The 14,961-nt window shown below is 38.2% G+C and overlaps 1 protein-coding gene across 7 annotated transcripts in view; it reads right to left on the bottom strand.

The window, feature by feature from the left end:
* KLHL13 (kelch like family member 13) overlaps positions 1-14,961 on the bottom strand; it is a 77,029-nt gene that overhangs the window by 45,621 nt on the left and 16,447 nt on the right. For 4 of the 7 annotated variants that reach the window (XM_059858955.1, XM_059858953.1, XM_059858950.1 and 1 more), the window contains one exon: positions 13,882-13,940. The exons of the other annotated variants lie outside the window; for them this stretch is intronic. In XM_059858955.1, the coding sequence (XP_059714938.1) occupies positions 13,882-13,901 (20 nt within the window). In that variant the 5' untranslated portion in view covers positions 13,902-13,940. The remainder of the gene's footprint in view (positions 1-13,881; positions 13,941-14,961) is intronic. 7 annotated transcript variants of the gene reach the window in all.

The following is a 14,961-nucleotide window of genomic DNA, read 5'->3' as shown; positions in this document are numbered from 1 at the left end:
TGAATAACTGACTCCAAAGTGTGTCAACTGCTACCTCACAACCCCTTCCAAGAGAAACATTCAGTGAATCTCCAATCTTAGACAATCTCTGACACAGAAAGTAGGTATTTCTGACTGTAATTTTCCACTCTAACTTTGAACTACAAAGTTTATATGAATTTAAAATAGAATTTGGAAGTTTGGGGTAGGAATCAAACCCAAGACCATGCTCAGTCACTAATGTACAAACAGCAGAAACAAGGTAAGACAGCTGAAACACAAGGACATCTATTTGCACGTTGACTTGCTCATCACACCTTCCACAAACCTCTGCATATCCCTTCAGCCGTGTTTTGTCAGCTCTCTGTAGTATGTGTCCCAATCATTTTCTGGATCTCTAAACAAAGCAAAACTCACATTAATCAAAGCTTTGCTTTGACATGTTCTTCCAAGTGCAGGATATTTTACTCATTCTGAAGTTTGGCAGTTTCATTTTCTGGAAATGCTGAAATTACAATTTTGCCCACACAATATGCAGGAGGGTATACAACACCATGAGAAATACAAAACATGTTTTTAATCATAAACAACACCATAAATCATACTGCAAATAATATCTTACTTGCCTGAAAGATTTTACAAGAACCTCTGAAATAACTAATATAACAGCAAAGTTGCCCAATAATACTTCAGGAGAATCATGAGAGTAACTCAGACCAGGCAGAATGTGACTGCAACCACCTGAACAAAGTCTTGCTGCATATTGCAGTAAGTGTTGCCAGGAAAATGCAATGCCATTATCCCACACAATTAACTGTTAAAATAATTTTTTAAAAAACCATGCACTAACTTCAATCATGTCTGAGCTTCTCCTGCTTCCCTGTGTACCTACAAATATTTAGAACTGGAACCGAGTAGATTCCTGCAATTTACCAAAGCATTTCTTCACTCACTTGGAACACTGACTCTAAATTTCAAACCTTATACTGAAAGCAGCATTGGTGTCTAGAGATTCAAAGGCAATCTCAAAGGAAATCAGTACTTTCATGACAGTAAAATCCTTGAGAGCTGAAGCTTTGGAGGCCTTTGAACAGCCTATACGGAAAACATGAAAAGAAGGGAAGATTAATTCTGGAGACGTGGGAAATCTCTGCTGAGACAAACATACATTACTCCAAAAGCACAGGATACAGCAGTCAGATTAGGAAGGGAGGAAGGGAGGAAGGCAGGGCAGTAAACCAGATATTTATTCAGTAGGGTCAGTACTGAACTCAAAACAAAATGCAGTTGGTAGCTTAAGATAAGATGAACATTTGCCACAAGAGTTTCTGTAAACACTGAAATAAAAACTGTTCAGTGAATAATAAACCTCTGCAGCAAAACCAAGAGTTACAGCAACTATGAACCCAGGAATTTTACATAAACACTGTTACAGAAAACTGTTCTTCCTGTAGTGCTTCTCATCAAGTTTCTGTGAACTTATGTTCTGGCTCATATCCTGAATCAAGCAACAACATGCACAAACATACCTTCTTCTGTTTGAGTCTTTCACTAAAGTAGAAATGTAAGTAAACTACCAACACCTTGCTGTCCAAAAAGCAGCTGCCTGGGAGAAATTTCTAAAACATGACGAAGTTTTGCTGGATCTTGAAATAAATGTCCATTCAGGGACATTTTTTTGCAGTGGGAAAGGGGGTGTGCAGATGGCACTAATCAAAGACTGACTTATTTAAATGAAAAGGTTTATTTGAAGACTACCAACTATTTTAAATAATTACATTCAATAAACAGTTGAGAAGATTTTCAGAATTTTCAGTCATTCTATCAGGCACCTGTGTGTAAATAACTAAATACAGGATTTGTAGATAAGCTGCCTATTTGTAATTATCTTTTATCAACACCCTAGAACAACACACAAGGCCCAGTGTGACTAAGCTTTTACTTCAGGGCTCTAATCTGATGAAAGTCTACAAAATCCAAAGGGCAAAAGTAAAATTAACTAAAATTACTGAGCCTTAGCCTCCTGGTGTTGAATGTCTTTTTCACATTCACAAATTCTTTTTCACAGCAAATTCCAGCAATGTCATTCAGTTCATTTACCCTCCTCCCGAGTTGTGCATCAGTCTCTAACCCAGTTCACTGGCTGGAGAACAAGGCCATTCCTGTTCTCCAGCAGAGCTGCTCGTTACTCCTGAAGCATGAACAGCAGAGGGATGGCTGCTCCCACTGCACAACAAGCCAGCAGCATCACATAATTACTCCTCAGCAGCCCAAGCCTCTGCCACACCCCAGTGCAGAGCAGCAATGAAAAGGATTTCCGGCTGCCAATGACAGAGCAGTGATGTCCTGGCCAAGGCCCTGAGCAAAGCCTAACACAGACAAGCATGTACTTTGCTGGATGGGCCAAGCTCTAATTATCTGAAAACAGAACTGAACAGAGTCACATTGGCACTCTAATTACTGAGAGACAGAACAAGAGCGGAGAAAACCTGGCCATGGGAGCACAGAGGAACCCAGACAAAGGCAAAGATGCTGCTCCAGCTGGGAGAGAGCAGCTTGACAAAGCCTGCAAACTCCTCTGCTGCAGCTCTGGTGTTCTGCTTCGCTCCCACATTGCTCTGACTCACTTCAGTCACATCAATTTCAGCAACAGCAAACATGACTTGGCTCCTTGTCCAGCTGGGCTTCTGAGGGACTTGCTGACTTGTTGATGCATGACCTCTGTGCTCTTTGGGACAACAGAAGCAAAATGAGATTTAAGACATTCTCTTTAAATTATGTTTCCTCCTGGATCCTTGGCTAATCCACCTCCACCTACCCGGCTGTCAGCTTAGATTCAGCCACCCTGTAACAGGTGAGCTGGAGCAGAAGAATGAAAGCAGAATTCAGGAATTTGGAACAGGGTGGCTGCATGCTGAAAATGTTTGGAATCCAACATGATGGAGCTGGATGTGAAAACACAGCTTGGGAAAATGGAAGGAGATTAGCAAAATACTCAAGTTTCAGCAATGCCATAGGAAGGTCAGGCATAAATATACACACAATATTGTGACAAGGCAGAAGAGCAGTAGTTATAGCTGGAGGTTTCCCATGACAGACATGGACATTTAAACAGTGCACTGTTGTGTTCCATTGTTAAATTTGCTATTATCTGCAGGAATCATACTGATGTCTGGATTTCAGAGTGTTTATTTATGGGATTGGAAGTCACCAGGCTGTAGAACACACTGCTTTAAAAACTGAGCTGTCTCCCTGAACAGCCTTTGCTGGTCCTGCAGGATACTTGTATAATAGCTCTGAAGATCAGATGAAAACTTAACAGTTGCTTCAACTTTCATTCTCCAGGACAGGACATTAATGCAAATATAAGCCAACACTTCTCATTATTACAAGATGGCCTTAACAACATTAGTAAGCTTTGTGCAGCTCATTAAAAGAGATCAGTTTCAGATGCAAAACTGATCTCCCCATACTATGAACACAAGTAAGACTGTTTTTCCAGCACAGTTTCCACCACTGTGTGATTATTTTCCAAGATATGACTGATTTTGCATCCAAGTGAACTGCAACCTGAATCAGAGACATCCCAGATGTCCAATGACAATGGAATAATGGGAAATGTATTACCAAGCTGCACACAGGAACACACACAGGCAGAACACCTCTAGCATAAAAAAAGAGAGGAATGAACACATAGGAGGTTTTTGATTGGTTGGGTTTTATAATGCAAGGAGGGTTTTGTGTTCAGGTGTGGGGAGATTTTCTGTTCAAATAAGGCAAAAATATACACATCCTTCAGTTGTTTTGGGTGGGGTATGGTTTCTTTCATTTGCTTTAAATGTAGAAAGCACCAAACTATTTGGTAACCATGAAGAAAGGGACACTTCTCTTTTCAAAATTAGGTCACTTCTGTTAACAGCAAAATTAAATAAAACAGATCAGACACACTCAAAGATAAGTTCTCTTTATTTTTTTCCCCTTTCTCCTTATTGAACAGCAGATAATGTAATTCTTCCATTTTGACTAAATGGAGGGACATTGATTAGAGCTAAACTTAAACACCAAAAGAATTTTCTGGGAGTAAACAATTTAGACAGCATTGTTGCTTTTCAAGATTACAACTTTTATCTCAAAAGTGTTCATTTGGATGATCAGCTGCTACCTAAGGCAGATTAAAATGCATTTTAAAATGACTCATTTTTGAAACAACAGGGGTAATTTTTGAATGTTTTGTACATTATCAATTTAAGAACTATGCCAGTGTCTGCCAAAAGTGATACACACAGTTTAAATATAAGGTCACAATCAATAAATTACATGCAGACAAACAAATACCATACTCTCTCTCAAAGGGACATACAAACTATGAGAGTAGATTGTTTTAGATTTAGGACTTTAAAGCACTTTATCATAAGCACAAATTTGATTTGGTTAAAGCCCTTCTTTTTAACTTGATGCATTCAAATAAACAGCAAACACCAGGGAAACAATTACTCATAACCCAACAATCACCAGTCATCAGGAGAACAGCTATAACCAGCAGACACCCATCCACCCAAGTGACAGAAGACAGAGAGAGGATACAAAAGGGAAAGTGACAATCAGCATGAGATTGCACTACACTGCTCACAGGTGTCAGATAGAGAAGTTTCCAAAGTCAGCTTTCCAGAAAAAAACTGCTTACAGTATTTTGAACATCCTACAAGCCAGCCAGACCTTCCAAGCAGCCAGGGCAGTTTGCAAGCTCACCTATCCCAGTAAAAGCAGCAGCTGACCTCCTTTGAATGAAATATGAACTATTTTAGACCCACACCTCTCTGCCTCCCACATGAAGTTCAAGTTGCAAACAGTTCATGTGCAAAAGGTACTGGCTTACAAACCCTACACTAAAGCTGCACTTGGACAGATGGCAAGACCCACAGCCATGTCTAGAGGAAATTGCACTGCATTTAACCCAGAAACACACCCAACCCAAAACCCAGCTTTTAAATATGAAAGAGAATGTTTCTGCTTTGAACCACGGTTCTTTCTTCATGGAAAAAAAAAAATTAACAGGAATACACCTGTGCCATGTTTCAATAGATTAATTAAGCCTGGATGTTAATTTCTGTCACAGAAGAGGAATTTAGGCATTTTTATCAAATATTCCATCACAAAGAAAAGAAAAGAAACAAAATGTTTTCACAGTATGAAACATTTCACAGAAACAGTAATGTTTTCACAAAGAAAACATTACTGTTGCCGAGCCAATCTTAAAAAAAATTACAGATATACCTTTTAATGCAAGTCAACACTAAAGCTGCAAGTATTCACTCTACTAATCCTTAAGTCATTTTAGTGTTTGGTTGAAAACAAAGATTATTTGGAGATCTAAAAGCATTTACAGGAGGAGAACTTTTTACTGAAGAGGTTAATTCTTCCACTGAGATTAAGAAACCTTTAACCCTTAACAAGCACAAACACTGTCACACACACCATACTGAGACCAGATGTAACAAAACCAGCACCCAATACATATGGTAAGAAGTTTGTCATTGCCTTAAAAAAAAAATCCACTGAATTTTTTTCTAGTTCTTTATCTTCTAATTTTAATTCTGGCATGAATATATTAAAAAAGGCTTCACACCACAATGCCAACATTCACATTTTGAATGGCAATGGACTCCTAAAGTATTCAAGTGCACATGCCTGGGAACAGAGGAGAAAATCATGAACCTAGTGAGGACTGAGAGCACTTTTAACATCACTGCTATGAAAACAGAGATGTGTTCATCTGCTAAATAAAATGAAGTACAAAAGAATAACTTGAAGGAACTTGGACTGAGTAGGTACTGGTTGGGATTACTAGAAACTGGAAGCTTTCAGAGATGGAGAAAACACATACATAAGAACTCTGGTCTAATGAAAGCTTTTTTTCTTCAAAGTTTTACAGAATTATTCATTAAAGAGCCATTTTTCAAACTAAGCAGAAATGTGACTGACCAAAACACTGCTAAGGGGTTGTGTGCACTCAGAGTGCAAGTCTGAAAAGTGAAACTTGAGACTGAATATGCTCAAGTCACCATAAATGCATCCAGCAGACAAAAGGCACTTGTGTGCCTGTTTTGGGGAAAAAAAAAAAAAGGCAGAAAATATTTTGCTTCTAATCCAAGATCAAACCTATAAGGAAAAATCCCCCCAGAAGCAGGGAGCAGCATACCAATGAGTTTGGTCATTCTTCAAGACTGATTCAGCTGCTGCCAAAACATAACTTTAGTAATTTAAACTGTTGTCCTATGCATTATTTATTTAGACTGAGACAAAAGTACACTAAACCAACCACTGAAACTACAGAATCTATTAGGATTTCTTCAGTCCAAACTTGCTAAAAGAAGGTTGCTTAATGTCAATACATGCCTTGGAACAGAAATAATTGAGCATTCATTCTTAAGATGAATGCTCAAAACAGTTTTATTAATCTAGTTAAATAAAAGGTTTAAAATGCCATTAGCAATCCAAAGGAAAAAAAGTGGAAGTCTTAAATGGCATTAACAGAAAATCCTAGTCATGAATGATGCCTCTTGCTGCAGCAATAGTTTCAATCACCTATAAAGAAAAATAAATCCTACCAACATACTGAAACCTTCACAGCCAGGCTGTTACATTTCATACAGTGGTGAGGAAAGGCACACGATGGGTCCCTGTCACTTTCTCAGACAAACACTAAATCAGAAGTATCACTCCTGACAGGATGTCAGGATGTAAAGTTTCTTTACAAAGTAGTGTCAGAAACTGTTGTGCCAGTAGCACATTTCATCATAAACTTATGACCCCTAATCTTACCTTTTCCATTTAAGTATGGTGTCCCTATTTAATTGCAAGATGCATGAAAACTAATAAAGTTATTTATATCTGAGCATACAGCTCAAAAATTTTCTACAGAAACATACTGCACTACAAAAATATTTAGTTTTCTTGTTTCTTTGAATGAATGAGCCTAGTTACTCCAACATAAATTAACCCCATCAGCCAAACTACCATTATGGGTGTGCAAAGTACAGCACAAGACAATGTAAACAATGCTATAGCTTCTATGTCCATATTATAAAGGAACAATTATGTTATAAGTGAGGATTTAATTTCTAGAAAAGACACTGAAATAAGGTTGCTGGAACTTCTGTTGGGTTAAGGCAATCAACTCTGCATTAAATGACTGCTGAAGATCTGAGGAGTCCATCTCCTGTTTACTATAAGAAATTAAGTCTTGTGGTTTCAAAAAAACCTACATCACAGAATGTCACATCTGTTTTGTGGCTTTCTAAAACACAGAATCACATCGAATCACAAGTTTCCAATATCTAAAATATACAGAAGATGGGAATTGTTCCCTTCACAAGGATACACTTGTCTCATTATTCCTTCTAAAATCTCTCTTGAAAACATGTTAAGAACCAAATTACTTTCCAATTAAAACCAATATTAAGTAATTTTTGTCACCACAAAGCATTCAGCATTCCAGACAGTGAAAATATTCTGTATTACAAAAAAGGAAAAAAATCCAAAAAACTACTGAACTTTACTAGTTTTTCTCTTTGCCAACAAAGCATCAAGAACTGAAATTCAAAAGCTGAACCAGGTTTTCAGACATTTTAATATTATAAAGCCTTGGGTGAAAGTGACAGTATTTATATCAAAATAATCTTCTCATTTCTTCTCTTCTGCCCACATGCTACCTCGAGTTTTGGGCAGATCTTAATTTATGACTTTTATCTTGCCTGCAGCAGTACATCACTAGGGACGTGCAGTTTTGTCTGACTGGTAATTTGTTTGCTGGGAGCACTGAAGAAAGAGTGTTTTGTTTGCAGGATCCTGTCCCTTGGCATGAAAGTGAAGACATGGGAAACGTGAAGGGTGATGTTTCTCTAAAAAACTCACATATTCAGAACAGCAAGGGCCTTAAATAAATGCAGTTAGATTGCTAAATAATTTTTATCAATTTATGTCATCAGTTAGGATAAGACATCTTCTAGAAGTGTATGCTGCAGGTATAAAGAGTTACTGGCAAATAGACAACCATTTTCCAAAACTTTTTCTACAACATCTTCAAGATGCAGCCTTTTCTTCCTTCTTACTCAGTCAGGTAAAATCCATCTTCCACAAAATTAAATTGTTCTGGCTTCTGACAAGCCCCACATTTCTTAATCTTTGAAACTACTCAAGTGTCTTCCTGCCTCGTCTCTTCAGCCACATTAATTTACTCCAGCACATCCATCCACAACTCCTGCTTCTCTCACTACATCCAGCATGAAAAGCTGCTTTCTGATGCCCTACAGGGCTCAGTTTTGCTGGTTTTGCAACACTTTTCCCCTCTATTAGATCAACCTTTGGCAATGCAGCCAACAAACACTTCTGTGCTCTCTTCCATGGGACCCCTAACACAGCAGAAAAGAAGAAGCAACAACAATTTCTCCTTCAAAACACCAAGCTGGCAATGGCACATGGCACTCAGCAGTCAGAGTGATGATATATGGCAACTATCACTTAGGCACTGGAGTAGATTTTGGACAGATCCCCAGACAACCCACAAGCTCTTACAGCAAGAATTGGGAGCTCCAGGCTGGCACAGTCCAGGCACAGCTTTAGAAGTGCAATTAAGCAGCAATTGCTAAGGTAACACTGTGCATCTTGCAATCCCATAACAAAAACTTGGTAATCTCTGATCAAAAGCCACAAAAACTAACCATGAAGAGGAGTGCAAGCTGACTGCAGAGCAACAGCAGAGACTCAGCCTTTCCACCAGAGGCTATTCTGATCCAGCTGCAAACACCCACATGCAACATCTGTTGAGTCAGGGCTGCTTAGGAGCAAGGATTAAAGAGGGCATCAGACAACAGTTTGAAAAATATTCCCCATGGATTTTTCTCTTTAACTGAAAACACTACGACACTGTTCTTTATTTAAAAAAGGATCAACAACAAAACTATTCAGTTTGGCACCTTGAAGCAAAAGCAATTTTTAATAAATTGTGCAAAAGTGTCCAAAGACTAAATTTTAAGGAAGCTTTGTTAATAAAAAAACCAACACACTTCATATCGCACTGAAGAGTTCATCAAAATTCAGCTGTAGGCAAAGTTAGCATGTGTTGGATCAGTTCAGACTCCCTGAAATGCCATTTACAAGCAGTGAACTTCAGGTAAGCCACATACACTAAAAAGGGAGTGAGACTAATGGAACAGGATTCAATACAATGAACTCCATAATACAAAACCATATTTAAAATCAGTGCAAGTAATTCTTGTTTTATGTAAACTATTCTACCATCTATTGGCTTGCACAGCACACAGAACACTAAAGCAGCAAAAGCACCTGGCTTGTGAAAAATACACCCTGGCAAGCAGGAGGCAACCCAGCAAAGGACACATTACCAATGTGCAAAGAGTGAAGCTCCAAAAGATCTACTGCTTTGCCCTCACCATCCTAAAACACCTCCCAAAATAACTCAGGACACCTGTACCAAATCAGAATACAAACTGCTTCACTGCATAGCCACTGCAACCTTTAATAAGTCGTTGTACAGCAGCAAAATAAACCTTTTGTGCTTTTACTTGGAGAAAGGAAAACCCTTCTACAGTCTTAATGAAATCTAATCTATAATCTCAAAACCATTGAGCAATTCCAATCCCTGCAGAACATTTGCAGGAACACAACTGTGCTCCTGTGCTCCCAAGCCACAGAGGATTATTTCACTGCCTAAGTACACTGGCATCTTGGCTCTCAGGCCAATCCCTGTCTTGGCAGTTAGGGGCCAATTCCTACACTGAGCTCCAAGAGGGACAAGTCTGACAATACCAGAGTCATTGTAAAATTTCAGCACAAACAGGGTTGCATTTTACAGAAAGATTTATGTAACTTAAGTTTAAAAGCAGATCTGTCTGTAAATACATTCAGGGAGATAAAGGACAAAGCATAGCTGGAACACATTTTTACAGAAATTTTAATCCACTATCTCACATGTGCCACAAGTCACCCGAGGCCCCTCCTCTCTTTGAGCATTACTTCTAAAGTTCATCTGCTCCAAAAGAGCTTTTCTGTCCATTTTCATGGCCTAGAAGATGACACTGCTTCCACCTTCTGCCTTGTGTCTAAGGGAACAGCTCAGCCTGCTGCAGCCTCAGAGCAGGGACAGAAACTCTTCCCACCAAAGAGCTGCCCCACACCTCAAATGGGGCAGGCACCTGAAACCCCCATTCCTACAGGCAGCACATCACCTCAGGTCAGAGCTCCATGCAAGGACAGCCTTAAACCACTTGCACTGAACATAAAGCAGCAGAAAGCAGAATTTTTACAGTGCTGAGGTATGTGTATTAAAATAGTGTCTTAAATGAAATATTCTTCTGAATTTTAAGTCATATGATCAACTTTTTCATGCCCGGATTTGCATAATGAACCAAATTTAAACTCATATCTATGGTGAAATTAATCAAATCACTATTAGCTGGCCCAAAAGCTCTTAAAGTGCTCTTATAAGTGCTCTTAAAATGTGAACTTAGAGATTTCCCATCTCTCAGTATTCTGTAAAGGACTTTCATCTGCACTTTCCAACCCTCATAAAGCCTTTCCCTGATATAAGTCACCTGTGGCTACAACTTATTAAAGCTCATTCATCATCACCTACACTTAATAAACCCACAGTGATGAAATAAACTCTGCTGACAAAAGGTTGATTAGATAAGCATTGCATGTAAGAAAAAAACTGTACCTAAGAAATCCAGCAAAGTGAAAGAAAAACCTGGATTGTTTCTACAAAGACAAAACAGGACCATAACATTTGGATCCCACCTTTTCCTCACTACCAAGTGAAAAAAATCCTGCTATGAAGCCAGCTGCTGACTGTCAATTATTTTAAGAGCATAAAGCTTTATGTGGTTACAGAGAGGAAAGGCCAACAGAACATATTAATCAGTCCATTCATGAGGAAACTGAATAGCTTAGATACAGCATGTCCCTTCAGTGCCCAACTTGTCACATACAGTCCCTGATCTACTGACTACCAAGGGCACAGCTCAAGCACCTTCTACTATTGCACAAATGAGACTCACTCAGACATGGACAGAAGTCAAGCAGAACAAGGCACCCTCTTTCAGCCTGTCCAGAAATAATCAGCATTGGGAATGCTGTGCATCTCTGCATTTTGGTTGAACTTCATGTTAAATATTATCCACATAAGAATTCCACTCAAGAATTAATATTTCTGAAGTTTATTAATTTAGGAGTCAATACTACATTGAAAATGAAAAAGCTTTTATTGGACATTTGTTCTTCATTAGTTAAATTACTTTTTAACTTAATGGACTAAGTTGCAGTATATATTTCAAGCCCTTTAAAACCTTTGAGCATTCAAAAGGTGAAATGTTTTCCAACTTTTCACCAGAAAGTCTACACATCAAGTACACAGTAATAACCACAAAAAGAACAACAGTAACAGGCAAAAGGCAATTTCCTTTATCTAGTCCACAAACTTGATAAATATTTCTCAAGATATTACAGCATAAAGGTTAAAGCCAAGGTTATGATCACGCAGAACTGGAAAAGGAACCAGTTCCTTCAGCTCCATCCTGCACCAAAAACTAAACTAAATTCTCAACTTACCCCACTATATTTTACACACATTCACCCTTGCAATAATGTGTAAGACCTAATGGATCTGTCCACAAAGATATCACCTGCTATTGCAGCTACTAATGCTGACACAGAGGATTATTAATGTAGGGAAATCCCAAAACACTCTTCATGGTGGGTGTCATTGGCTGTGAGCCTCATCCACTCAAGTATCAGAGCACAACCTGACCCAGCCCAGTGCTGAAGACCATGAAAAGCTGACTGCTATGCAACTGAAAGGTCCTTAACAGCAACCACCTGCACAAATTAAATGCTAGCCCCACAAAATAACTGCTGCCCATTTCACAGAAAGTCTCTCCTGAAAGTGACCTTTACTGAAAATATAGTCAACACCTGTAAATAAGGTCCAGGAAAAATTTATGTATTATCAAATTACTGTAGCATCACCATAAGAACATCTCAAGGTATAATGACTGATACTTGGAACATTTATGCCTAAACTTCTTGTTTAATTAAAAAAAAAAATCAAGTTCCAATTGTATTAAGAACATAATATTAAAGAGATCTTTTTTAAAAAATATTGAAGTAATGAAGAATATTGCATATTATCATTGCTACTCAGCCAACTGCAGCTAAAACTTCACAGACTTTGTCCACAAGAGATCTCAACAGAGTAAATCTAATCAACATTATCTCCTGGGTAAGTCAGCTGGATCAGGACAAAGATTTTTCCTGCTGCTTCATAAAGAATCCAGCATCTGGCCAGGAGATAGTTATAAAAAAATCCTCACACAGCCTTCCTGAACCAGCAAGCAGGGCCTGGAAGAAGCCAAAGGAAAGATGACTACAAGCCAATAGTATCTTCAAGCTGATTTTCTCTTGAGTGAAAGCAAGACAGGCTTCCAAATCAGGCACTATTTGCAGATGCCAAACCAGAATGAGGACATTAAGCAATAGTGACTTTTTTTAATTAGTTACTAAACAAATCACAAAACTGTATCTAAGAAAATATCCACAAGTCTCCAGGAAGAGGGAAGTCTAAAATCATTTAACCTTTCTCTTAGATCCAGGTAACAAGAAAGGCAAGTCACGTGTAGGAACTCAAACTGGCTCCTACCTAGGAGTTGAAGCAATTACTAGTCTGTTGTAATAAAAGGATTTTTCTTCAAGAAAAGAACAAAGAAAAAAATTTCACTGTGTAGCTTTAATGGCATAAACATAGGAAAACTTAGAAATTAAGGTGCCTGAGGTAAGAGCAGTTCTTCTAACTTCAGCTCTTCCTTGCCAAGAAAAGCACTGAAGTTGTCCACAAAGGCACTGTTCTCCTAGATAATTATCATTAGAACAAAGCAGTAGCTCCAGAGTATCCAAGTTTATGGTTTAAAAGAAAGCACTCAAGGACATATTACTCATATTATACTTACACACACAAAAAAAAAAGAAGCACAAAGACTATCACGGAAAATCCTCAAATAACATTCTGCTTTAATTCACAACTGTTACTGGAAATCTGGCAGAAAAAAGGAAACACTGGGACTAATTACTCCAAAGGAATGCTGGCTGAGGAGCCTATAGCACTAAAAGCACAGCATTTTTATGGAATCCATCTGAAAAATAAGACATTGCATCACCTAATTGTGCTCTCTAAAAATGACCTTGTCTCCAAAAAAGCAAATCCTTTAAGTACTTCTCTAGGTACAGTTATACTCCACCACAGAGGTTCTTTCTTTCCTGTAATATTTTAGCAGTGTGGTTTAGCTGCTTGATCCCAGAATATTGTTGTTTATTCCAGCACACAAGAACTGAAAACTTTCAGGAAAGCTTCTACTGACTCCTATTGTTCCCATCATCTTTATAGCAGATACAGAAGACATGCAACCCAAAAGTGGACAAGGACAATAAAATGTCAAGAACCTGACATGCAGAATAAGCTCCTATAAGTAACAAGTTAACCCTGCTAAAGGTTCCCCATGCCCACCATGTCAGGGGTTTTACTGCAGTCTAGAACACTTTCAGCAGCCAACAGTAAAAGCCTTTGGTAGACTGATCACTACAGACAAGTAAAGCATTGTGGTTAATCCCTTATGAAACCATACATCGCTCTGTCCTCCAGCTCTTTGCCTCAACAATGAGCTTTGTCTGTGGTTCCCATGAAGGGCTCTACACTCACAGCTTCCCAGACCCAAATGCAACTTTTAGACAAATGGCACAGTCATTCTAAGTTAGAGAATTAAAAAAAAAAAAAAAAAAAAATTCCCACATTAGCATTTTGGGCTTTTTAGAAAACACACATCAGTTACTCACAAAGAGTCTCTCCACATCATCTCTGACAAGCGGAAATATCTCCTCTGTTCTTCATGCACCTGTAGTCAAACAGAAAAGAACTGAAGCAGAGTCACAGACAGGCATCCCCAAATAGCACCTGGCTCTCTGATCCCATGGATTTTCACACAAAGAACCAAGATTTGTTCCAAACATTCATGCACAATCTGTTTCCCCATTTCACTTACTTTCTTTGGTAAAATTACAGAGATGAAGGAGCACAAAAGCAAGAAAAATGCTTCCTGTTTGCATGCATTAGGCTGCTCTTTGCTGTGGAAACAAGGATGAATTATGAAAACTAATCAAGTGAACAGAGAGCACATGCCCTAGATTTTTCAAATAATCTCTTGGTTTAACCCAGTTGTTCCTGAGCCTGCCTATCCCATGAACAATTTACTAAAATGGAAGCTGTGACTCATTAAAGCCACCTTCTAAGGGAGAGAGAAACAGCTCAAATTATTTATAAGCAAAACGTAATCACATTAATTTGTACAGAAGAGGCCAAAATCTTAATGACTTCCATTTCTAAGATCTAATACAGCTGATAAACAAACTCCTAGTTCTATTTTTTTTTTTTAATGTCTCAGGAGTATGGTATCTTACAGCCTTTAACCAAAATGAAAGACTACAGACTATATTCTGGCTTGTGAAATCATACCTCCATTTGAAGGGACAGTGAAAAAGTTGTAACATTTCTATTTCCTGACATTTATTTATTAGCAAACATTGCAAAATATAAACTAGGCAATACCCCTGAAAAGAGCCACGCTTCAGATTTTCAGTCTTTTATATATTTTACATTTATAAACATAACAGAATGATAAAAACTTAGTAGCTGTATGCACTGGGTATTTCTTTAAAGCAATCTGCTATTAATTCATAGCCCAAAGAAGAAATTCCTTTTTCTTAGTCAACACTTTAAAAATACAGGAGCAAATTTTTAGATAAGGTCAAAGTGGCAGCTTATATATAACAGAAAATAAAGGCTTCTGCAAATCATCCTCTCCCCTTCAAGTGCTCTGTACCATGACAAATAAAATTTTGACTTCAGAGAGTAGACAC

This window comes from Haemorhous mexicanus, chromosome 14 (assembly GCF_027477595.1).
Source record: "Haemorhous mexicanus isolate bHaeMex1 chromosome 14, bHaeMex1.pri, whole genome shotgun sequence".
NCBI classification, from domain to species: Eukaryota; Metazoa; Chordata; class Aves; order Passeriformes; family Fringillidae; genus Haemorhous; species Haemorhous mexicanus.
Note: the sequence above shows the minus strand (reverse complement) of the source record. Positions and strands in the feature narration are given on the sequence as shown.